Genomic DNA, 23,294 nt, shown 5'->3' on the forward strand with positions numbered 1-23,294 from the left:
CATTGATACATGAGGTCATTGCCATGGTAAGTAGACCTGAAATACAATAAATGAATAACCGTCTAGAACTGTGCACTATAGACACTATAGTGCCAATTTTCCAGGCTGTCATTGCTGAATATTACTCCACTTGACAGTCCCATTTTGCGGCTTTCTTCAACATCTCTTCACCTGCATATAGTTGTGTCTATTTGATTCCAGGCGAAACGCCATTCTGCCCCAAAGCGATGTTCTTTTTGGAATTTTCCTCTAATGGATCTAGTCATAGACGCCCAGTGTGTTTTCCCTCAAATATGTCAAGAAGGTGTCATTTGGGTTTAAAAATAACATTTGTAACAACTATCCCTGAAAATTGCTCCATTCTGATGTAATATTGCCCACCAGATTCCAAATCACTGAGTGCATGATTCACTCTTTGCAGTGAACTGTCAGTCAGAGCTTTGGATCTCTTTAAAGGTAAGCCAGATGTTTCACAACAGCCTTTGCAGATCATTTTTGTTGCGTTGTAGTCTAAGCCTTTTATCATTACACCTGGCTAAAGCAGGGGGACAGAGGTTTGCCAAAGACACAGGAATAGGATCCGTTGTCTCCTTCAAAGCGTGTCCTCGGGGAAAACCTGAGCCAATGTTTGAAGGAACCTTAAACGGAGGACATTTCACTCATCACTTCATCTGGTGGATGGAAGCGTATATGTGTTCCTTCAATAGGCCAGACTTGTCACTGCCGACACAGCACAGGGATGGATTAAACCTACACAGATATGTCAAAACATTGCAACCGTATAAAACCTCATGAAAAGAGGCATGATAAACATGCCACTAATGATATAAATACTCTAGATTCTATCACTTTTTGAAAATGACATGTTACCATGAGTGTCTGTACCGTAGCTTGGTTTTTGAGAAGTAATTCCTTTCTTGACATAGAGTAAGTCATCCGTGCTATGTTGTCTTTCTCCCTTCTCTCTGTCTTTCTCCCTCTCACAAACGTTGTCCAAACCTGTTATGGCAGCCCAGCTTGTCTCATGATGCTGCCTCTTACCCGTCTACACTCTAGCGTCAGATGGGTTCGAGTTTGAGTGGTTTCCTGCCAGGTATGACTGGCATTGAGGCAGGTTATCATCACTCCCATCTCATGCCTGCATTTCAATGATCTTTTCACTTTCTTTGCAGAGTATACATGTGAAGGCTAGCTCTTTGTATAGCTACAGTCTATGTGCATACTGTAGCTGTACATTCCACTGAGACCCTACAGAAAATATCTATTTTTGAGATGATAATGCTGTAATTGTTTGCCTAAAACCTCAGCAGCTTCAACGGTAGAATCCCCTGGATGTTTTGTGGGCCCAATTCCAATAATGAGATAATTAAATCCTGAATATTCTGGCAGAATGTAAACTCTCATAAAAAGTCATGTTTTATTCACCGTGGTACACTGGAATTGCCCGAGGCCGGAGGCCTCACTAACGAGTTGGGTTTTAATTAGGATTCATTAATGTGCAAATATCCCCCACCACATAACGAGCAGGCTGTCACCCAGCAGATGTGCGATAATTTCCTCATATGTTACCAGTGGCGATTTTATCATGTAAATCTTGATGGGGCAAACTCAAAATAAAAGTTTTAGATGCTTGCCAGCAAAGCCACAACACAACACTAAACAATACATTAATTGCACTATAACGGCGACAAACGGTGCCCACAAACTGTTACCTCCTACATAAAGCTTTCCCAACAGTAGAGCTTTCTTTTCAACACCATGGAGTGAATCCTTACCACCGCTTCACCTGGTAATCAGCGGAAACTTGTCTGGCAGCGAAACAATTCATTCAGCCTCGTTTACTGCCTTTTTTTTAAAACATAGCTGATATGGCTGACTTGCTTAAACAAATGTGGTTTATACTGACATTTAAGATGTACAAACTATGGCATAAAGGAACGATGAGCGGATAAGAAACATTCCGTAATTTCGATTAAGACATTAATGAGCGGGCTAAGACGGACATAGTCAATATAACTGTGTTCAGCACTTTTGAAATGTACAGCAACAGAATGCAGAACATGGCCTGCTTTTACAGTATTTTCCCTGTACACCAAGTGAGAACCGTAGGATAAAGAAAGGGGGCATTTAAGCAGACAATGAAAGCTCTTACAACATTAGATGATGACATTTCTCAAAAACAGGTTATAGGCTACATGGGCACCGCTGAGTCAGAAGAGTAACGTTAGGCGAAATTAAGAGGTGAAAATAGACCAAATTATTAGGGTGAGGCACATGGGCTACTAACAGCTTACTACACAACATACACTTAATATTACTTTCTTAGCTACAATATACATATCTCCCTGGCATATTACATCATTTATGCAGCAGCATACAGTATAATACATTTTTGGACTCACCTTGTTGTGCTGTGCTCACTTGAACAGGAAGGTGGCACAGCGGTCCTTCATGGGTACATTTTGTCATCAAAGAAAGAGAAAGATTTACAATTGTGAGTTGGATGACCGTTCAAAACTTATTTTCCCAGTCTGAGCGGGTTTATTCCCGACTTCCCAGTTGCAATGCTTGCAGTTAGCCACCGCCACCGATTCCTTCCAAACAACTCATTGTTGAATTTGCGATTTCCAACTTGCTGTGTAATGTTTATATCCAATGGCCGATGAGCACCGATACGTTTTATCTATAATTTATCTTCATTATTTCTCTTCATATGACAAGGATTTAAAAGGATTTGCCAGTAGATTGTCTACTTGATTCATGATGATGACTGCTAGCTAAGATTTTGAAAGTAATATGTTGACATGATCAGTCCAATCAAAGCTGCTGTACATATAACGTGATTTGACGTAATTTTATCTGTGGCCAATGACCTTGAGCCTTCTTGGAAGGGCACTTCTAATCTGTCTATGTCAGGACCCAAAGGGCTCACATTCTTGATGTCTACCTGTACTAAAGGTGGGTAACGTAGTGCCCCCATGAGTGACAGAACACTGAGCCAATCACGGTGCAATGCTCCTATTTTCTGCTGGCCTGCCCCACCATCACAGAAAGCACTGTGCTAGGCTGAAACACCTGCATTTTGGAGCTGCCCCCCTCCAAAAAAAGAGAGATTCTTTATTTATTTATTTAGCAAAACATTTGGGGCTCTGCCGGGTCGCCACTGTATGTTACGATGTAAAATATTGTCTGTTGGAAAATGTGGAACTTCCTTTTCTGTTTTGTGCGGCCATAGTACCTGTAAGGGTTGGATTAGGGTTCAGTAGCTTGGCTGACATGTTGACTTAAACGAAGATGTGTTTATCATGATGACATGACAATGGTAATAATAATGACCTATCAGTGTTATATGTCGGTTCTTGGTTTTAGTCTAATACCTTCATGGGTCAAGAAAACCCTCACAGTTAGTGTGCTTGTTCAGGAGTTACTAAACAAGTTAATCCAATGGCTATCCAATGGCATCTCCAGCTTTGGACCTTAATTGTTATTTTCAGAGCGTTCTTCTGAAGTGAAGTCAAAGCTTTTCAGGGTGTTTTGAAATGGCTGCTCATAGTTTGCGAAGGAATAAAGTCCCGACAGTGTACTTTGGATCACAATCTGTGTTTTGAGTAGCTACTCTTGATGTTGTGTGTATGCTACAGTGTTTGACTGCAGACTTACTGGATTTTCTTTTGTACAGAGGAAAAAAATAGAGACACCTCCTGGGAATTGTCCCCTGAAAAGAAAAACATGCTATTGAGAATGAAAGCAGGATACAGTGCAACTCCCCCTCAACTCTGGCCTTAAATTTAGACATGTCATGTTCGATAAATGTACACAGTCGATAAATGTACACAGTTGGTTATTTTTGTAGGCTTGGAACGTTTTTAAAATCATGAGAGCATTAGCACAAGAAAAATAGAATTCAGAGAAAAATACATCTTGTCAATGTGACTGATGTCATGCATACAATTTCCAAATTCCTTGTGCAGAAAAAATGACCCGTCATAAAGGACCCCTTGTAAAAATGTATTAGATTAGTTGATTTGATTACAGCACTTTAATTGGATCCTCTGTGTGCATGAAGCATGGCACTAAAAGCATAAACTCAAAAGCACAAACAATGATGTTATCATAGTACAGTATGTACATTGAGGGAGTTGCTGTATAGACCAATGTGTTCCAGCTCTTTAAGTAACATAGCAGGGACAATGGGAACAATATGTTATGTTCAGTGTTTGTATTTTTTTTAACTGTTTTTTTTTTTACACTGTTTAGCACAACACCCCCCACACAAAACTATTAATAATTGACTGCAACCCGGTCCTACATGATTTAACAGAACACTTTGTCTCTGGATACAGGCATGCAGCTTCTTCAGAGCTATATTTAGAGAGTTAGGCCAACTTTTTGAATTTTGAATATTGTTTGAATTTTAGATATTCAGTTATATAGCATTATACCATGGCATTGTTGAATACTCGTTTCTGATTAGCTTGAAGGGCATTCCAGAGTGTGGATTATTTCCCTATAACGCACGGTATACAGTGTATAATAGCAAGCTAGGACTGATGGTTTGGTTAGCTAAACTAGCAAGTCTGTATGTATGGTTACCAAGGCACCTACTGTAGATATCTAGTAAACCTGCTAGCTACTTCAGTAGCCCGTGTTAAATATCCCTTACTTGTTTAAATATTCCCCATGTAACGTTAATGGGGTGCAAACACGGCTGCCATAAAATGTTGTAGTGTTATGCAAATGCATCATAATGCAGAAACCTCAATGTCCTCTCTAAATACAGCACATGTCTCTGGGCTTCTTTATGTAGATGTTTACAACATTACAACGATTGGCTCTCCCATCAGATTGTCAGATAGCACTCTGGTAAGATTTCATTGAGAAGTCTTTGGGAGACGTGGGTGTGGACATGACATCGATGCTCAAATTGTGCTGCCATTTGTCTAATAACGCATGCCATTGTCTCCAGTCCAGTCCCAAGTAACGAAGTGTCCCCATTAGTGTCATGCTCACAGAGAAAGCCAGTAATTAGCCTACACTACAGTAGCAACAAAATTGGTGTTTTGTTGTCACAGTGTCATTGGGAAATAGTGGGCTGAAACCTCTAGTGCTCTAATCAGCTACATGGTCTAATTGGCCAACGTTTTGACTTCCTTTCCACAAATCAAATGCTAAATCCTATGCCCATTGTTGACCACAAGCTTGTTTCAGCGTAATAGGTGATAAGAATTGTTACCCAAACCCATATTGTGTGATTGCTCTGTACTGTATACAGTGGTTCTAACTGATTGTGTGTGTTGTTTTGCAGGGTGTTGGCTATGGGGTGGAGGTCTGAGGCATGGCCTGGTTCTGGCCCCCCTGGGTGAACAACACCCAGTAGCCCTGAGATGATGAGTGGCCCTCCGCCCTGGCACTCCTCTAAGTGATGAAGAACCCTGCCATCATCCTCCTCATCCTGTTTGTCCTGTGCAGAACTGTGGTAGGCACTTTTAACTTTGTTTCTGCTCATTACGGCAGTAGTGATTGTACTTAACATTACTTTCCAACTTCAATCCATCCATAGAAGTGTGTCAGGTACATTAGACGCTGCCGTCGTTAGTTTGTTGGGTTATCCTTAAGAGCTGTTACGAAATGTAAGTCATGTGAAGATGATTCGCTGTTCTGAATCACTGCAGGTCATAATGGTCTCAGTGTGCCATATAGAACACAATCAGAGTGCTGGGAAGCTGGTCTGAGAAGCAGTGCTAGTGTAATGTGCTTTGCATCCTCAATCGATGCAGCTGGTTTAGTGGATGTGTCATCTTTTATGGAGAACTTAAGTTACACCACTACAGTAAGCCAAGGAATTTGTGTTTTATACCCAGTCAGGCCCACTGCAGTTAGGTATTGTGGGGCTTACCCAGAAGAACCCACTGGGGTTGACCCCTGACCCTCATCCTGTGATTTGTGACCGGCAGCTTGTGTCAACGAAGTCGGTGAAGCACACAGTGGAGGAATGGAACATATACAGGAGCGAGTGCCTGCTGAGAATGAGCACGGACCCCACACCCCCAGGTAAGACTCAAAGACATTTACCTGTCCTATGTCCTAATCAGGCACACTCGATTGTGTGTTTATTAATAGAATAGAATAACATCTAAAACGTTGTTGTGTAGACAGCGGAAATATGCCTTTGGCTTCACAATTATAAAAAACACCAGGAGCTTCATCACCCCTCTCCTTTCCCTCAAACAAATATATATTTCAGAGTCCACAGAATCTACCCAATTCTTAGAATAAGCACCATGTGTCAGGCTTCGACTTAATGTCTGACCCAAAGGACTGGATCCATTGCAGGGCAGTATCCTCATCATTACTACTGTTTTCCCAGGTGGTCTTCATCCAAACACTAAACAGTCTCTATCCTGCTTAGTTTAAGACAAAATCTTAGAGATTCAGGGTCTGCTTACTGCTTATATACTTACTTCTACCCCCAGGCTTATTCTGCGGCCGCATGTTTGACATGTACGCCTGCTGGCCGGAGGGCATCCCCAACACCACCGTTAAAGTGCCCTGCCCGTGGTACCTCCCCTGGTACAACCAAGGTACTGGTGTGGCATTGGTTAGTGCTTTATGGTTTGGTAGAAGAAATGGGATTCTGTTTCATCCAAATTCCAGCTAGGAGGTTAATGCTAACACCATTTTCTATGTAAAGCCGTGCAGAATCAGGCCCCCGGTGTCTGGTCTGGTGCGTAAAATCACAAGCTCTGCTAGTCAGCTACTGCGTCGAAACCAAGAGGGGGCAAAAGCCCCGGGGCCTTATTTAGAACCGCGCACCATTTCTGGAAGTCTGTACACGTACAAAAATATAGAGATTTATAAACTTGACGCCATACAAACGCATGTTTCCCATTATAAATCAGCCCTATTGTAAAACTGTGGATGCGTGAACGAGCATAAACAATGTGCCTGGAAAACGCTTCACATTTTATGGTGACAATAACGCCCTTTATTTGTTGTATAATTTGGAACTATTGGAATTACACCATGGCATACAAGAGACATGTTGTTGTTTAATAGTTTATCAATAGATTATTGGGGTTTTGGTTGTCCTGCCTTGGTATAGACTCTGAGATTAAATAAACAATGATGTCGCGCTCCTATCTCACAGCAATATTGTAACCTACCCTGTCAAATATTTGACATAAACTACCAGCCTATTTACTATGTTGGCAAAATGTTTTAATCTTTAGCAGTAATTTATGCTGTATCTGGAACAGGACTGTGTCCGTTTCTGAACGTGAAAACAATGGCAAATTGTCATGGACCTGTCAGCAGAACGTTTGGATTCAACAATGTTTTATATCGACTTTTCCCCCAACCTAAATACGATGGACTGCATTCTGAAACATTGTAGGGTTACTACATTTTTTAAATTACAGTACTTACGGTTCTATTTCTCGTGTATTTTTGTTCTATTTGGCTTTTTTATTTATTATAGTACTACTGATATTCATTACTGTATTGTTGGGAAAGAGCATGCAAGAAAGGCATTTCACTGTACTTGTTTAAGTGACAATTAAAATGTGAAACTTGATTCATACTGTAGGTCTACTTCAATGTAAACGATCGGCTGTTAAATTCGACTGTAGCCTAAATTCTGTATTATAAACTGCGCTGCCTATGCTATTGCAAATCTTGAAATACATATAGCCTATTTACATGGCTACTAGGTCCAATTAAACGAGAGATGCACATGGTAGTTGTTGTGTGGCTCCTTTGGGAATATGAACCCATCACGGACAGAAAAGTGAGGAATATATTCTGCAATGGTTATGAAAATAGGAAAGATATTTCTTTGTCTAATGATAAGATTCCTATGTCAAATTGTTTTTGACAAAACAAATCTAACAGATTTTCTCTCTTCTCACTAATGGAAAATGTTGCATTCTTGTTAATATGTTTTCCTGTTTTTAGTTTTTTATGAATAAGCTTTTCATCATCAGCCCCCATTTTCACAAAACACTTACTTGCCAGCTTGCCATACAATATCTCAACCTACTAGCAGACGTGCTTTTGCATGGTCTAAAGTTTGCGGGAAAGTGAACACATTCTCATGTCAAGTATTTTTTTAAATAAATGTCTACTTTTGGGTGAAAACTGACGCACGCACATGTTGGGCTATATTTTGTACATACACACGGTTTATAAATGAGGCCCCTGGTCTGCCCTAAAAAGCCTATGTAAATTACGATCGCCAGAACGGGCCCAGCAAAAATGTGAAACTATTTTGGCCTCTAAAATTTGTTTATTATGATCAAGTTCGATCCCCACTGTGAATTATTTTAAAGTCCACTACAAATCGAGATATTAAATTAAATAGTGTTCCATTCTGACTACTACATTTGTCGTCACACAGGACCATGTGCTGACACAGACCAATCACGGGCCGGCAGGCTATTAGGAGGCTCCCGGTCAACGCTCAGTCAGGATGAAAACGACTACATTAACCATGATCCTTTGCTAGTTATTGCCACTTTCACCATGATCCTTAACAATTTTGTGCCATTCAGGCCCATTCAGCGATATGCCGTGCTAGAAATTCAAATAGTTCCGGCTTCATGCGCCATCGGGAATATGTGGATGACGTCAGCGCTATCAGTATCTGCTGGTTTTAATGTCTATGTGCAGAATTGAATTTGTCTCATCTGTTTGCCTTCTTCCTTTATCTCTCCCTCCCCGTGTCTGTGCAGTTCGTAATGGATATGTGTTGCGGGAGTGTGGGCCTGATGGCCAATGGGCCATTAACAACACCAGTAGCACCTGGAGGGACCACTCCCAGTGCAACGCAGACAATAACCAGCAGGTGGCACAGGTAATACCCATCATGCACCATTCCTGAAGTAGACCCTCCTCTCAGCACATAATAACATGCATTGCTAAGAGTAGGACAGTAGACTTTCAAAGGGTTAATGCTTTTAATTACTGAATGTGACTTTTAGAAAACTACACCAGTAGTCTTAGGAGACCCTCCAAGTACTGACAGATGCTTTGAGAGGTAAACTAATTAATAGCCATTCAAAAAGCAAGGATTAATAGAGTAGGTACTCCAATGGGATACCACCTGTCGGGGACATAGAAATGCAATTACCAGAATGGCCATTATTTTACGATAATGCCAGAGTGCTCTGATTGCTTATGACTGCTGAGGTGGGCTAGCAGCAGCCGTTGCTGTGCCCTAATGTTGACTTCCACTCATCCCTATCAGCATGCTCAACTCGCATCCTCCTTACCCTCTCTTAATTTCACATCTAGTGCTGCACTCCATTACGAGCTCAGTAATGAATGGCCCGTTTACTACGTAAATATAAAAGATCTCATTACTTAGTCGGTATTACATACAGGTTTATAGATCTGCCAGGGCTACAGAGTGAGAGGGGTGAGCACTGAAAGACACACAGTCCTCTCTTTATGAAGAGGGAGACAGCCATCACCTAGGGGTTATGTTGTTGCTGGCAACCGATGATGCAACGCTGTTTTGCCTCATTGGCTCCACAACTGAAATGTACTCCAGTCTGCAGCCAGACTTTCTGATGATAAGAAAAATAGGTGGGTAAACGTTGATCACTGTTCACGGCCATTCGCAGTGAATAAAATAACGCTCCCTATATTTCCAATGCGTTTTTTTCATGATAGGTGGGTAAATGTGCGTTTTGCGCTCCACTTCACCATTGTTTGACACCAGTTACACTCACATGTTCTAATCAGTGAGATTCATAAGCCTAGAGTACACAATAATGGAGTGTCACATATTTTTAACAGGAGCTTATTAGTGTACTGAGCGTCATTAAAGCATTCACGAGCATTTTCCAAGGCATAATAGGCAACAAGAACAAGAAGACTTCTTGTGGTCAGTGCATCTGCTTCGTCTGTATCTGTGTCTCTGTTTGCATTCTACTAAAAGACCAGGGCATTCGTTCAGTACAGCACATCCATAAGAGAGTCAGAGAGTTATAGGTGAAAACAGGGTAATGTTGTTCCTTCATCTACTTGGGATTTGAGTGCAGGTCTTTGTGTGTCCACAGGAGAACCAGATGGTGATCTTGGCCTACTTCCGGGTGATGTACACTGTGGGCTACTCTCTGTCCCTGGCCAGCCTTTCCCTGGCCCTCATCATACTGCTCATCTTCAGGTAAGTACTGGCTCTGACCACAGTCATAAACAGCATACAGTTCATCTTTATATGTCAGGATTTGACTCTATGGGACTGTTTGTTTGGACTTAGGCAATGGCTTCACTTCTAGTCCTCTGATGTGAATTAGGCTAATGTAAATCATACAGTAGTAGGAAAATAATCCTGCAGCAACAGGACATTTGAATTATTTTGTGGATTATAATTAATGGATATTTTTGTTACTGCAAATTCTGACATTTTAAAGCATAAATTACAAACTTTAGAACCTTGGATACACTACAAGTTTGCATTTCCTGCTGTCCAGGAACATTCTCAGTAACTAAAGACTGATCAAATTAAGATCCTGTATCTGTATATGACATATACATGATGCTGGAAAGAATTTTGTGATACAGTAATCTCATTGTCAAGTGTTGTACCCTAGGAAACTAAGGTGCACCAGGAACTATATCCACACCAATCTGTTTGCGTCCTTCATCCTGCGAGCCATATCCATCCTCACCAGAGATGCCGTTCTCACCAGGGACACCCCCGAGTTCAGAGACAACAGAGACGTGTCCAATGTCCTCAGTGATCAGGTTGGGAACTAAAGGCTATACACACTAATGCAGGTTACAGAAACACACACACACACACAAACAAACAGTTTACAGACTCAATTCATCACTCGTACTTTAGACAGACATCCTTGACCTCTACCCCTGACCTTTGCCCCCAGGCTCTCTCTGGCTGCCGTGTGGCCCAGGTGCTGATGCAGTACTGTGTGGGGGCTAACTACTACTGGCTGCTGGTGGAAGGCCTGTACCTTCACAACCTGCTGGTGCTCATGGTCTTCTCTGAGAACAGCTACTTCTGTGGATACCTCTTCATCGGCTGGGGTAGATACATGCACAAACTCACACATACAGATGGACACACACACACATGATACATTATATAAATGCTGTTTCCTGACAGTAATGTATGGGTTTATGGCACTGTGTGTAGGAACCCCAGTGTTATTTGTGGTCCCCTGGATTATAGTGCGGTACCTGTACGAAAACACACGGTGAGTCACTCATTTCCATTCAGTCTTATTTCCTCCTCATCTGTTACTAAAAAGAAAATTACAACTAAGAGATTGTGACTCACCTCCTCCCAGGTGCTGGGAGATCAACGAGAACATGGCGTACTGGTGGATCATCCGCACACCCATCCTCCTGGCCATTCTGGTGAGTGTGTGTTGATGTGTGTGTCGACTGTGCTGTGTGCCCTAAAGCAATGGGGGCCTATGGGTGAGTCATTCGTCAACGCCCCGCCCCGCTCCTCTCCTCCACCCCCCACCCCTCCCCCCCTGCTTCCCCTGTTGTTTTGTCTCTTTGAAGTTAGCAGACTGTGACAAACCTGGGGAAATTATGCGAACGTGAAAGCTGAGTGGGCAAGTTTTGGTTTATGGAATGCACTGTACATTAAAATTAATGGATGACTCATAAACCCAGAAGACATAAAACGAATGTCACCTGGTTTCTTTTCTTTTCTAAGTAACACTTAGAAATAAGGACCTAGACCTTTAATATTTATACTTAACAAGTTCTTGAAGCTTGAATCCACCTTATCTTAATTGTGTTTAATTGGCATCTCTCAGTGAAACTCTGAGAGGAAGAGAATATACTTCTTTCTATGGTATTTTCCATCAGAAGCAACCAGAAGAGATGAGGATTCACATAGGACTTGTCATTTGTCCCACAACTCTCGCATTTCCCCTTAGGACAAAATGCCTAACATGGTTTGACATAATTAATCATGTTAGACAAAGACTGTGTTTTGTATTTCTGTTTCACCTTTCATATTGTACTGATGTGTATATTTTTGTAATTACACGGCTCATCTGTAAAAGAGGCCTTGGTCTCAGCATGACTCCCTGTCAAAATAAAGGTTAAATAAATAAAAGGAGTAATTCATATGTAATATGGCGTGCAGTTGCACTCTGTCACCTGAACTTTGCAGTTAATACCCCTAACATGCTGCAGTCTGACTTTGGAACTCAAACTTTAGCTTTTCACATTATTGTGGAATTCTCACATATTCACCCTACTTCAACAGTAGCAGTTATCCTTGTTTCCCTTTTCTCATATAATACTGAAATGCCACAGAACAGACCTATTTGGATATATATCCTTTTTAGATGTCAGATTGTTACATTTTCTTTTTGGAGTCAATAAAGCTAATATTGGGTGGTTTGATGTTCATTTCTTTTATTCCAGGTCAACTTTTTCATATTTATTCGGATCATACAGATCCTTGTCTCCAAATTAAAGGCACGCCAAATGAGGTACACAGATTATAAATTCAGGTAAGAAAGAAACAGCACCTTCTAATCCATGAATTACATAAAAGCAAACCAGAATAAAAACACAAAACAAACACCGTCTTGTAGCTTATGAAACTGATTTAGTCAACTCATTGCTTACACATGTCTATGTGTTTCTTGTCACGTAACTTTGTCTCTGTCATACCTTGTTAAACGCCCTTCCATTCACGGAACATTGCTGTACGATGTTGTCAACTATCGTCTGGCGTGAACACACAAGGACTCTGCCTTTGTGCGAGTCAGAAGACATTGTGATGACCTAACACTATCCACACTAAAGACGTTTGCTTCAAACTCAGTTGACATCCATTACCTCAATAATCCATCCCTAAATTGACTTGCACTTCTACTAACCCTTTATGGCATGCAGAGTAAAGGGAGCTGTGGAATCCTTTGATGTTTCTGTGGTATTCAAAGGGGCCTTCCCATCCTTTGATTGTGAGCCGTGGTCCTTTGAGACGGCATAGATTTTTTTTTAGGAAACCAGCCACATCCAGGAGACCAGTCCCATACCTAATCCTCTGAACTAAGCCTGGCCTCAAGGCACACTGGACAACATGAGTCTGATTGGAATCTAAGCACAAGTGCAGCTGATACGCAGATTCTGAACCACTAAAGAGTCATGAGAAGAGGAGGCTTTTTTGATTTCCCAAGATGCTTTTTTTGAAGCCGTTACTTATCATCCAGGTGTCCAGCTGTGGAAGTTGTGGCTTTCCTTGTTTGGCTTTTATGTGTTTGTGTGAAACGTGAACCATCCATTGATGAAAGAGATTCACCATATAGGACCAAACAGACCTCTCTAATAGTTGCCCTTGCTTGGCTCTGTAAAGGATGCTCTGTGTGTGCAGGTTGGCTAAGTCCACTCTGACCCTCATCCCTCTCCTGGGCATCCATGAGGTTGTCTTTGCCGTGATGTCAGAGGAACAGACAGAGGGCATCCTCCGAAATATCAACCTCTTCTTTGAACTTTTATTCAATTCTTTCCAGGTAATATGATGAGGTACAAAGGTTATGCGTGTGTGTGTGCGTGCGTGCGTGCGCAGGAGCATGAATGTGTCCTGTGCGTGCAGGCATTCTTGCTTGTTACTGCATGTTATTTCTCTCTGTTTTGCTTCTGTGAGGTGTTTGTTAGATAGGGGAAAATGGAGAGATCGCTCTTCTTCTGATACCTGTCTCTCTCTCGTCCCGCAGGGTCTCCTGGTTGCCATCCTGTACTGCTTCGTCAATAAAGAGGTGAGTAACGAAGTGAAGTGTGCTCTCAACAAAGCCCAGGGCAAAAGAAGTGCACTTGAACATCAGTAGCAAACACCTGAGGTGATGGCACATTCGTCTCTGTTAGTGCCTATGAGAAGCCAGCGCTTTCTGTGACCTGCTGGGTATGTCACCCTGTCACTGTGGGTTAGCACACACAGAGAAGCTCACTACCTACGTCAATGGGGAAACGGGATGTCAGTGAGGGGTCCAGCCATGTGTAGAGTCAAGAAGTGTATAGGCCACTGTGACATGAAGGGTCCGATGTATCTCCTGTTGAGATATGGGCTAGTTTGGTTGAGGTAGCCTACGGAGTAGTGAGTAAAGAGAATAATGATCAAATTTGATATAATTTGTCTTTTGATCTGACCAGATCAAAAGGTCAGGAAAAACTCATTACTTTCCCTCCTTCATCCCTTTCTCTACATCTCTCCCTCTGTCCATCTGTCCCAGGTGCAGTCAGAGATAAAGAAGAAATGGCAGCAATGGAAGCTGGGCATGACCGTCCTGGACGACCTTCGCAACACCGGCAGCAACACGCCACAGGGGGGCACCGGCGGCGGGCAGTGCCACCACGACCCGCAATGTCAGCCTGACTGTCAACAGGAGGATACCCACAACCTCTCCTCGGATGCCTCCGCCTCGGGGCCGCATGCCCGCCCGCGCCCACACCACCACCCAGGGGCCAAGAAGGGCAAGGCCTACTGCTACATTTCCGCCCGCAAGCAGGTGCTGAACGGCCTTGATGGAGCTCCGCTGGGCAACGGGGGAGGAGAAGGAGCCATCAAATACTCTGAGAGCTACTGCTGAGTGGCCCTGTTGGGGGCTAATGAGGGCTAACGACTAGCTGGCTACCTTTGTAATTTCTAGTGGAAGGAATCCGAACCAGACAATCACCTGCTTCAGTTGTGTACTTCCAGATCTATGTGGCCTACTTGGTGTTTCGTCGAACCCATGTCTTAATAATTGTGTGAACATGATCCGGGACTCTTTGGATGATTGCCAGAATGCCTTTTCTGCACTGGCCAATCAGGCTGTGTTGTGACTCCTATAGGCTTCCAGTGGCAGATAAGATGACCCGTCCCAAGTGCAATATCGCCTCAATCGACCCAGATGTTGAGGAAAGCTACTTAAATTAGGAAATGAACACCGTCCGACCTTTATCTGCTCAGATTTGACTGTTTGGGAGGTTTGCCTCTTTGTTTTCTACCTCTCGCTCTACTTGTGGACAAAATGGAAAAGTTACGTGCCAACCGTGGACCGTCTTGTCATGTGCAATGGATATTATAACAATAGTGTGTTTTATATGTTGGTATTGGAAAAAGTCTCTGTGAGGGATGTACAGAAGGCAAGAGGTGAGCAAGCCAATACACACACACACACTATGGTTTCCCTAGGCAACGATGTGTTTTGAATTCCTCTCACCCAACCGTTGAACACCTCTCATGCCCCTTGATCTCTAGCCATACGTTTATCGCAACCTTATAGTCGTAGCTGAATACAGTGAGCAAAGGAACCGCGCTCTTACGCAATATCAATATCGTAGACCTCAAGGAAGGCACATCACTATCATGGTGGCGGCTGTGTGTGAGGCATGACTCCTGCAAAATGACTCGAGGGTGAGAAAGACAGGCATGTAATCAGAGACATCTAAGGAGGGTTCGATCACATGCACTATATAGAAGATAACTAGCAAGAGGATGTATTCTTCAAATGGATGTCAGTGGGGGAAGGGGAGTTCTTTACTGCGCTTTCTAAAGGGGTTGAATGATTTGTAATGTCCTATTAACACAGTGAAAACTATCACAGAATGGAAGGTGACCGTAATCCAGAGGTCTTTTAAGCACTGTATCTATACGCCACAGGGGGTTGGTGGCACCTTAATTGGGGAGGACAGGCTCATGGTAATGGTTGGAGTGGAATAGGCGGAATGCTATCAAATATATCAAACGCATGGTTTCCATGCCATTCCATTTGCTCCGTTCCAGACATTATTATGATCCGTCCTCCCCTCAGCGGCCTGGGTGTAGTTTACCACCCAGCTGAAGGTTTTACATCCCGCTGAGCACAGGTCGTAACATGCCAAAAGGGAATCTCTCCTCTGCTTCTGGGGATTAAGGTCCCAGCACCCCTGCTGCCATGTAGCTTAATCACTATGGTGCAATAGGACCTCTACACGACAGACCACAGCCACAAAATACACATTTAGTATTCTGTTGTATGCGTGTTGATGGTATGCTGTAGGTCTACATGTCTGACGTCACGTTTGCAAAGCTAGGATCCATTCTGTTCATCCTCTGTGAAGACGTATGGTACGTTACATACATCTGTGTAAGGTTGCCAAAAACTCAGTTCTCCGTGCTGGAATCTGTGAGAAACAAAATATTTTGCACTGATCTCACCCTCGGGGAAGATTTGAAATACCAATTAACCAATATGAGTTTAGCTAAAGGTGCTTTATTTTAACCCAGCTAGCAATCCCCCACTCCTATTTAAAGACTGGTTTCAATCTAAAACTAGTACAGCACAACCCTAACTTCTCCAGATATAGCTTGACTACTCTGTGTATATGGAACTGTCTGAGCGTCCAGAGCCCTCAACTCATTTTACTGTTTGTAATTAGTCTCTTCTTGAGGGTCACATTGCACCTACTGGCTATCCACCGGTTGAACAGGGGTTCTGTATAAATGTAGCCTATTAAACCAGGCAATTTCCAACTTACCTTTTGAAATAGCTCCTCTAACCCACATACACAGAGGCCCCATCTTCACACATACCAATGGAGTAATGAGGTAGCTTTGTTTTTCTGTCTTCCCATTCACTCCAAATGGGGCTAACCCATTACCCAAGCATGTCCACCATCCATCTCTCAGTGTTATCAAAATGTAGCATGTCATACAAATGAACAGACATTTTTTCACCAGGAGTATTCCTACTAGAGTCATTACTGATGCTTGACAGAGGGGCCTCAATGCCTCTGGTGGCATAGATCATTACTCTAATTGTGTGTGTGTGTGTGTGTGTGTGTGTGTGTGTGTGTGTGTGTGTGTGTGTGTGTGTGTGTGTGTGTGTGTGTGTGTGTGTGTGTGTGTGTGTGTGTGTGTGTGTGTGTGTGTGTGTGTGTGTGTGTGTGCGTGCGTGCTATTTTAATTTCCAAAGTGGCTTGGCTGATCCTCACAACTGAAATAGCGTTCACAAAGTGAGCATTGCACTTCACAAATATCTTGTAGTATAATGTACCTTTGGCAACAACACGCGTAGCCTTTGTAATTTCTTTGGCAAACATTACAAAATACTGTGTTGTTTGTAAAACTGCTTATGTCAGACATTGACCTTTCAATTAAAAAAATGACCAGATGTAGCATATAGTTAGTTAGCATTGCTAGTATGTGTTACAGTGGTGCTGTGACCTGGATCTAGAGAGTGGACCCAGTAAACCGAGGTCAGAGGGAGGTAGATTCAGTGGATGCCTATGTTAGAACCGTGCAGTGGGTTAGGACTGTACGGTCACCCTGGACCCATAATACATTGGGTCCATTCTGGCAGAGGTGGAACGGACATGACCTTCTGACGTGACTCCACGTGTTCTATATACCTGTCAACAGGTAAACTTGGCGCACTGACACTCAAGTGATATTTAACTCTGTGTGAGTAGGTTATCATCACAGGGAGATTACAGTACAAAGAGCAGCACTAAATCTCACATATAAGACTATGTGACATGAATGGACACTATTTTTACTCACTTGTTATTTACATGTTTGTTATTTAAATTAAATTATTCTTAATCTGACAGTATCTGTCTATTGTTTTTTTGTATATAACAAAAAAATGGACATGAATAATGACATGACAACTTTGCTGTTGAGCTTCCTTATTCAGAAAAGAAATCACATTGAATTTCATCAAGATTAAATGCTGTTTGATCAATTAAATATTTGGTGTCCTGAGTTTGACATAGCAGGTGTAGGGGCGCGCCAGGCGACCATGAAAGTAGGATACAACACTGGCGTCAATTTCCTCTGGAGGTTTGGTGCCCCTGAAGGTGAAGCGCTGAAGAAGGGAAGTAAAGAACAGGAAGAGCACCATCCTGGGAATCCCCATTCCATCTCCCAGGCAGTACCGCTTCCCTGATGGACAGTGAGAGAGGAGAGAAGTTACCTTCTGCAGTCAACCTACAATCCTGAGACTGAAACATACACATTGGCCTTGTTTGATATGCAAAACCTAGCAAACAAGATGCTAGCAATGTGTATGTATATTGTGTGATGATCTTGAGTCTTTTTCTCTGAGAGCTACTACAGAGGGGTTATTGTTTTCACATTCTCATTATTTTATTAGTCAATTGTAACATCATTTTACCCAGTCCAAAAACAAGAAATCCGTTGTTTTCCTTAAAGACTCCATTTTCATCCAGGAAGTTCTCTGGGTCAAACTCATCTGGGTTCTTGAACAGTTTGGGGTCAAACAGCACAGAGGACAACAGTGGAAACACTGTGGTTCCCTGGAAGAATGACAAAAGAGTACTTCCATAAAACAATTGACAGTTTAACAAGTAAAAATAATAGACATTTAGGATAAGTTCGCGGAAATGGTGGTCACCTTTGGGATGTGGTAGTTGTGGAACGTTGTGTCTCGGGTCATTTGGTGAGGGAAAGCAATGGGAGCAAGACTCATACTTCTCTGGATTTCGTGGATTACAGCATCCGTGTAGGGCATCTTATGTCTGTCGTCAACTGTGGGGACTCTGTTTGAGCCAATCACCTCGTCTATCTCCTTCTGAACTTTCTCTGAGGAAGAAAGACAGTCATAGGCCTTCATAGCATTTGGGTTAATATACAGTGTTTATAGTCTATTGGGAATGAAGAAATGCCAGCATGTGTGTGCTGCTTACATGGTGTGTAATGTAAACTCTCTGTTGCAGCTCTTATTTGGCTGGTTTACCAGACCCAGATAAAGCATGAAAACATGTTCAATAGGGAATCTCCATTCATTATAGTGCTTTTTAGTCCAGGAATGGGCTTAATCTGCGTCCTGGAAACCGGCCCATTAAGTCGGGTTGCAGTACTATTTTCTATCTTCAATAAATTTGTAGAATTTCAATAACAGTGATACAGAAGAGAGGATACCTTGGATGTCAGGGTACTTGATCATCATCAGACAGGCATGTGATAGGGTGGAGGACTGGGTCTCCGTGCCGGCAGCAAACAGATCCCACACACACGGAAACAAGTTGTCATAGTTGAACTCAGTCTCGGGCTGACCCTTCTAAGGAAAGTTGGAAGATACCTCTAAATCTTACACTGATAGATTTGTGAAAAAGTAAGATTTTTGCACAAATATTCAGACCCATGTAAACATTGATCATATATTTAGGTGACTAGTTGGTGATATTACAATATTTTGATACTTTGTAAGATGTTCAACATCAAATTCCAGGAATCAATCACTGTTATACCTCCAGCATTTTAACCAGGAAGACGTCGAAATAGTCCTGGGGGTTAGAGGCGTCCAGGTTTTTAAGGCGACGATCTGCTTCCTCTCGTATGTAAGCTTTGGCCTTGTCTATGGCCTTAAACAGCTCATGGTGTTTTCCTGGAAAGCACTCAACAATTCTGGGGGAAATGTTGTACAGCTAGAAGAGGGGCAATATAGGAAACATGGGAAGGAAAGAAGGGGTTGTTGTTATATTCAAATAGTGACCCACATACTTTTGTTATCATTATCCATTTCGGCAGGCAAGCATATAAGACACAATCAAGTCATGCTTTGGAAGAGCTGGTATAAATAAATAACAGGCATACAGTGCATATCATAAGTATTTATCCCCCCTGGATTTTTTTCACATTTTGTTGCATTACAAACTGGGTTTGAAATGTATATTATTATGATTTCTTTGTCACTGATCTACACAAAATACCAAATAATGTCACTGAAAATAACATTCTATACATTTTTACAAATTAATAAAAAATAAAGAACTCAAATGTCTTGGTTATATAAGTATTCCCCGTTTGTTGTGGCAAGCCTTATTAGGTTCAGGAGTCCATTTACCTAACAAGTCATAGAAGTTGCATGGACAATAATAGGGGTTAACATGATTTATTGAATGACTACACCATCTCTGTACCCCACACATACAACTATCTGTAAGTACCTTCACTTGAGTAATGTTTTGTTGAGCAAAGATTCAACCACATTGGCTTTTCCAATGCCTCGCAAAGAAAGGCACCAATTGGTATATACAAATGATTTTTTTTTTTTTACAGACGCTGAATATCTCTTTGAGCATGGTAAAGTTATTAATTAGGCTTTAGATTGTGTATCAATACAACCAATCATAAAAAAGTGAAATCACTGAGCGGTTTCCTTCCTTTCTGGCGACTGAGTTAGGAAGGACACCTGTATCTTTGTAGTGACTGGGTGTATTGATACACCATCCAAAGTGTAGTTAATAACTTCTCCATACTCAAAGGGATATTCAAAGTCTGCTTCCCCCCCCCCCCCCCCCATCTACCAATAGGGGCCCTTCTTTTCAAGACATTGGAAAACCTCCCTGGTCTTTGTGGTTGAATCTGTGTTTGAAATGCACTGCATGCCTGAGGGACCATACAGATAATTGTATGTGTGGGGTGAGGTAGTCATTCAAAAATCATTTTAAAAACTATTATTGCGCACAGAGTGAGTCCATGCATCTTATTATGTGGCTTGTTAAGCAAGTCTGAACGTATTTAGGCTTACCATAACAAAAGTGTTGAATACTTATTGACTCAAGCCATTTCAGCTTTGAATTTGTTATTCATTTGTATACATTTACAAAAGCATCATTCCACTTTGACCTTATGGGATATGTTGTGTAGGCCAGTGACATTTTTAAAAAATGTAAATCCATTTTAAATTCAGGCTGTAACACATCAAAATGTGGAATCAGTCAAGTCAAGAAGTGTGAATACTTTCTGAAGGCGCTGTATGTGCTACCATACCATTGCTATTTTGCTTTTTAGCATGTCGAAGTATGTATAGACAGGCTTGTAGAGGATCTGAAACTCTGGGTCGTTGTATTCAAACCTGCGCCCAAAGACTATGGACCAGAATAGGTTGATGATAGAATGGAACAGGAGTTCTTTGGGGTTGACAGTGGAATCTGGAATAGAGACAGCAGACAAGCATAAACACGCATGCTTGCACACCACCGTAGATTGGTGGCAAATTATATATATTTTCTTAACTTTTTAGCCCTTTTTCTCCCCAATTTCATGATATCCACTTGGTAGTTACAGACTTGTCCCATCGCTGCAACTCCCATACGGAATCGGGAGAGGCGAAGGTCGAGAGCCATGCGTCCTCCGAAACACGACCCTGCCCAGCCGTACTGCTTCTTGACCGAAGTCAGCGTGCACTGCGCCCGACCCGCCACAAGGAGTTGCTAGAGCGCGATGGGACAAGGATATCCCGGCCGGCCAAACCCTCCCCTAAACCGGATGACGCTGGGACAATTTTGCGCCACCTCATGGGTCTCCCGGTCACGGCCGGTTGCGACACAGCCTGGGATCGAACCGGGTCTGTAGTGACGCTTCAAGCACTGCAGCCTTAGACTGCTGTGCCACTCGTGGAGGCAGGTTGGTGGACCCTCAACTGTGGAGGACAGGCTTGTGGTAATGGCTGGAGCGGAATAAGGGGTATGGTATCAAATACATCAAACACATGATTTCTATGTGTTTGATGCCATTCCATTTGCTCTTTTCCAGACATTATTATGTACCGTCCTCCCCTCAACAGCCTCCTGTGATGCACTGATGCACGCACACACACGTACAGATGTCACCGACAAAAACAACATACCTCCATATTCACTGAAGGCTTTCACTAGACTCTTAGCTTCCTCTTGGACCCTCTCCTCGAGGCTCCTGCATCCTTTTCCAAGGTTTTTCAGGGACATCAAGGAGAAACTGCGAAGAGTTTTCCATCTCTGCCCATTACTCAATCCCACCCCTAGATTGATGAGTACAACAGGACAGAGAGATAGGATGAACAATGCACAGTACTTCCCTTTTCTAAGCAAAGTCAATTTCAACACAGATTACGACACTATGACACATGTATCTTACAACATCCCTCTTCCAGTCATTTTACTCACCGTGTTCGTTAACGAGTTTCAGGGTAATGGCAGAGTTGGCTCTTCCATTGAAATCTTCTCCTTGTGTGACGAAAGCGTCCTTGATAGCCTGATAGCCAGAGATCACCACTACAGGTTTGGAGCCCAGCCATACAGTAAACACTGAGCCATACTTCTTACTGAACTGATGAGAGATGAGAGGAACCCATTGATTCTTGAAAAATATAACTTATAACTCCTTCATGAACTTAGTACAACTGTCTTATCCCCTCATCTTATCCCATTGTCTTTAAACAAACGATCAGGGCTGAGTAGATTACTTTGTAAATATAATCTGTTACTGTTGCTAGTTACCTGTCCAAAATAAGAATCAGTGATGTAACTTTTGAAATATCCAAACTCAGTAACATTACTTTCCCCTCAAGAGGCAATAGAAAAAGACACAAATGATCCATCAAACTCATTTGGTGTGTCATCATAGTGGTCTCTGACTCGTGATCAGACTAGCTCAGGTGGAACAAACTTCAACTTGTGCCTTTTTTAAATGCAGAATTGAATGTCATTGACAAAAAATTATATATTTTTATTGCAAACATCCTTTCTGAATAATCCAATAAGTAATCATCTCGTTTTTCAAAAGTATCTGTAATCTGATTACAATATTTTTGGTGGTATGTAAGTGATTAGTTAGTTTTGTAATCAGATTACATGTAACTGATTACAGTACATGTAATTAGTTAATCCTCAACACTGCAAACAATGTATACTGTAGCTTCAAATTATTAAAAATATAATATTGATCTATGACTGCAGTACTTGCATCTGTAGCTACATCTATGACTTTGAGAAAATCAAAGATTGTAGCTTTTAACTGACCTCCATGTAGGACATGTCCGGTCGTTTCAGATCCATTTGTAACAAGTTACCAAGCAGAGGAATTGGTGAAGGACCCGGAGGCAAACGTCCATAGCTGCTCTGTTTCCCCATGTACTTCCAAAGTAAAATAATAACCACTATAGCCATTATTATGGACAAAATGTTAGTCTGCAGTACATGTAGTAAATCCATGTTCAAGTCACTTAAGGACTAAGATGTGTCAGAGCAGTGTGGCAGTTACTCTTAGCTATGTACTGTAGGCAGAGAGAGAAAGTGTGTGCAAGATGCTACAGGTCATCTGTGGTTGGAGGGTAAACAGAACCTATCATTTAAAGACTGACTAATAAACAAGAAAGACGTGTCTGACGACTGTCATAAAAAAATAGTGACTCTTGTAAGGGCTCCTCACAAACACCCTTGGGGTATGTAGAGTACGCCCTCCTGCACTGTATGTAGCCTATTTTAACAGACAACTTGTATAACTGATTTGTAAAAATGTTATGCAGACAAAAATCAGTTAAGAAAATAAC

The 23,294-nt window shown here is 42.1% G+C and overlaps 2 protein-coding genes across 4 annotated transcripts in view; one reads left to right on the top strand and one right to left on the bottom strand.

Annotated features, from left to right (window-relative positions):
• Window positions 1-16,710, top strand: part of LOC115163050 (glucagon receptor) — a 34,631-nt gene extending 17,921 nt beyond the window's left edge. Inside the window, exons 2-14 of one of the 2 annotated variants that reach the window (XM_029714642.1) lie at window positions 5,306-5,476; window positions 5,955-6,051; window positions 6,474-6,581; window positions 8,730-8,851; window positions 10,062-10,168; window positions 10,596-10,749; window positions 10,890-11,049; window positions 11,159-11,219; window positions 11,313-11,382; window positions 12,415-12,503; window positions 13,370-13,508; window positions 13,713-13,754; window positions 14,226-16,710. In XM_029714642.1, coding sequence (XP_029570502.1) covers window positions 5,423-5,476; window positions 5,955-6,051; window positions 6,474-6,581; window positions 8,730-8,851; window positions 10,062-10,168; window positions 10,596-10,749; window positions 10,890-11,049; window positions 11,159-11,219; window positions 11,313-11,382; window positions 12,415-12,503; window positions 13,370-13,508; window positions 13,713-13,754; window positions 14,226-14,582 — 1,560 coding nt within the window. In that variant the 5' untranslated portion in view covers window positions 5,306-5,422 and the 3' untranslated portion in view covers window positions 14,583-16,710. The remainder of the gene's footprint in view (window positions 1-5,305; window positions 5,477-5,954; window positions 6,052-6,473; window positions 6,582-8,729; window positions 8,852-10,061; window positions 10,169-10,595; window positions 10,750-10,889; window positions 11,050-11,158; window positions 11,220-11,312; window positions 11,383-12,414; window positions 12,504-13,369; window positions 13,509-13,712; window positions 13,755-14,225) is intronic. The other variant, XM_029714643.1, reaches the window with a different exon arrangement.
• A 919-nt stretch (window positions 16,711-17,629) lies between these two features.
• LOC115163051 (cytochrome P450 2M1) lies at window positions 17,630-23,082 on the bottom strand. 2 transcript variants are annotated; one of them, XM_029714645.1, is made up of 9 exons: window positions 22,765-23,082; window positions 21,910-22,072; window positions 21,615-21,764; window positions 20,756-20,916; window positions 19,231-19,407; window positions 18,902-19,037; window positions 18,375-18,562; window positions 18,135-18,276; window positions 17,630-17,902 (listed from the first exon to the last, which is right to left on the bottom strand). In XM_029714645.1, the coding sequence occupies exons 1-9, from the start codon at window positions 22,954-22,956 to the stop codon at window positions 17,703-17,705; spliced, it is 1,509 nt and encodes a 502-aa protein (XP_029570505.1). In that variant the 5' UTR covers window positions 22,957-23,082; the 3' UTR covers window positions 17,630-17,702. The 2 variants fall into 2 exon arrangements, with proteins under 2 accessions (XP_029570505.1, XP_029570504.1); XM_029714644.1 differs by having other exon boundaries at window positions 18,902-19,040.
• Window positions 23,083-23,294: the final 212 nt, after the last annotated feature.

Source organism: Salmo trutta, chromosome 26, assembly GCF_901001165.1.
Source record: "Salmo trutta chromosome 26, fSalTru1.1, whole genome shotgun sequence".
In the NCBI taxonomy this organism is placed as follows: Eukaryota; Metazoa; Chordata; class Actinopteri; order Salmoniformes; family Salmonidae; genus Salmo; species Salmo trutta.

Coding starts and splice junctions, on each gene's coding strand:
- LOC115163051 (XM_029714644.1), bottom strand. CDS start 22,956: ATGGATTTACTACATGTACTGCAGACTAACATTTTGTCCATAATAATG. Junction 21,765..21,909: donor GAAACTCGTTAACGAACACG/GTGAGTAAAATG, acceptor TCATCAATCTAG/GGGTGGGATTGAGTAATGGG. Junction 18,563..18,901: donor CAAGTACCCTGACATCCAAG/GTATCCTCTCTT, acceptor TTTCTTCCTCAG/AGAAAGTTCAGAAGGAGATA.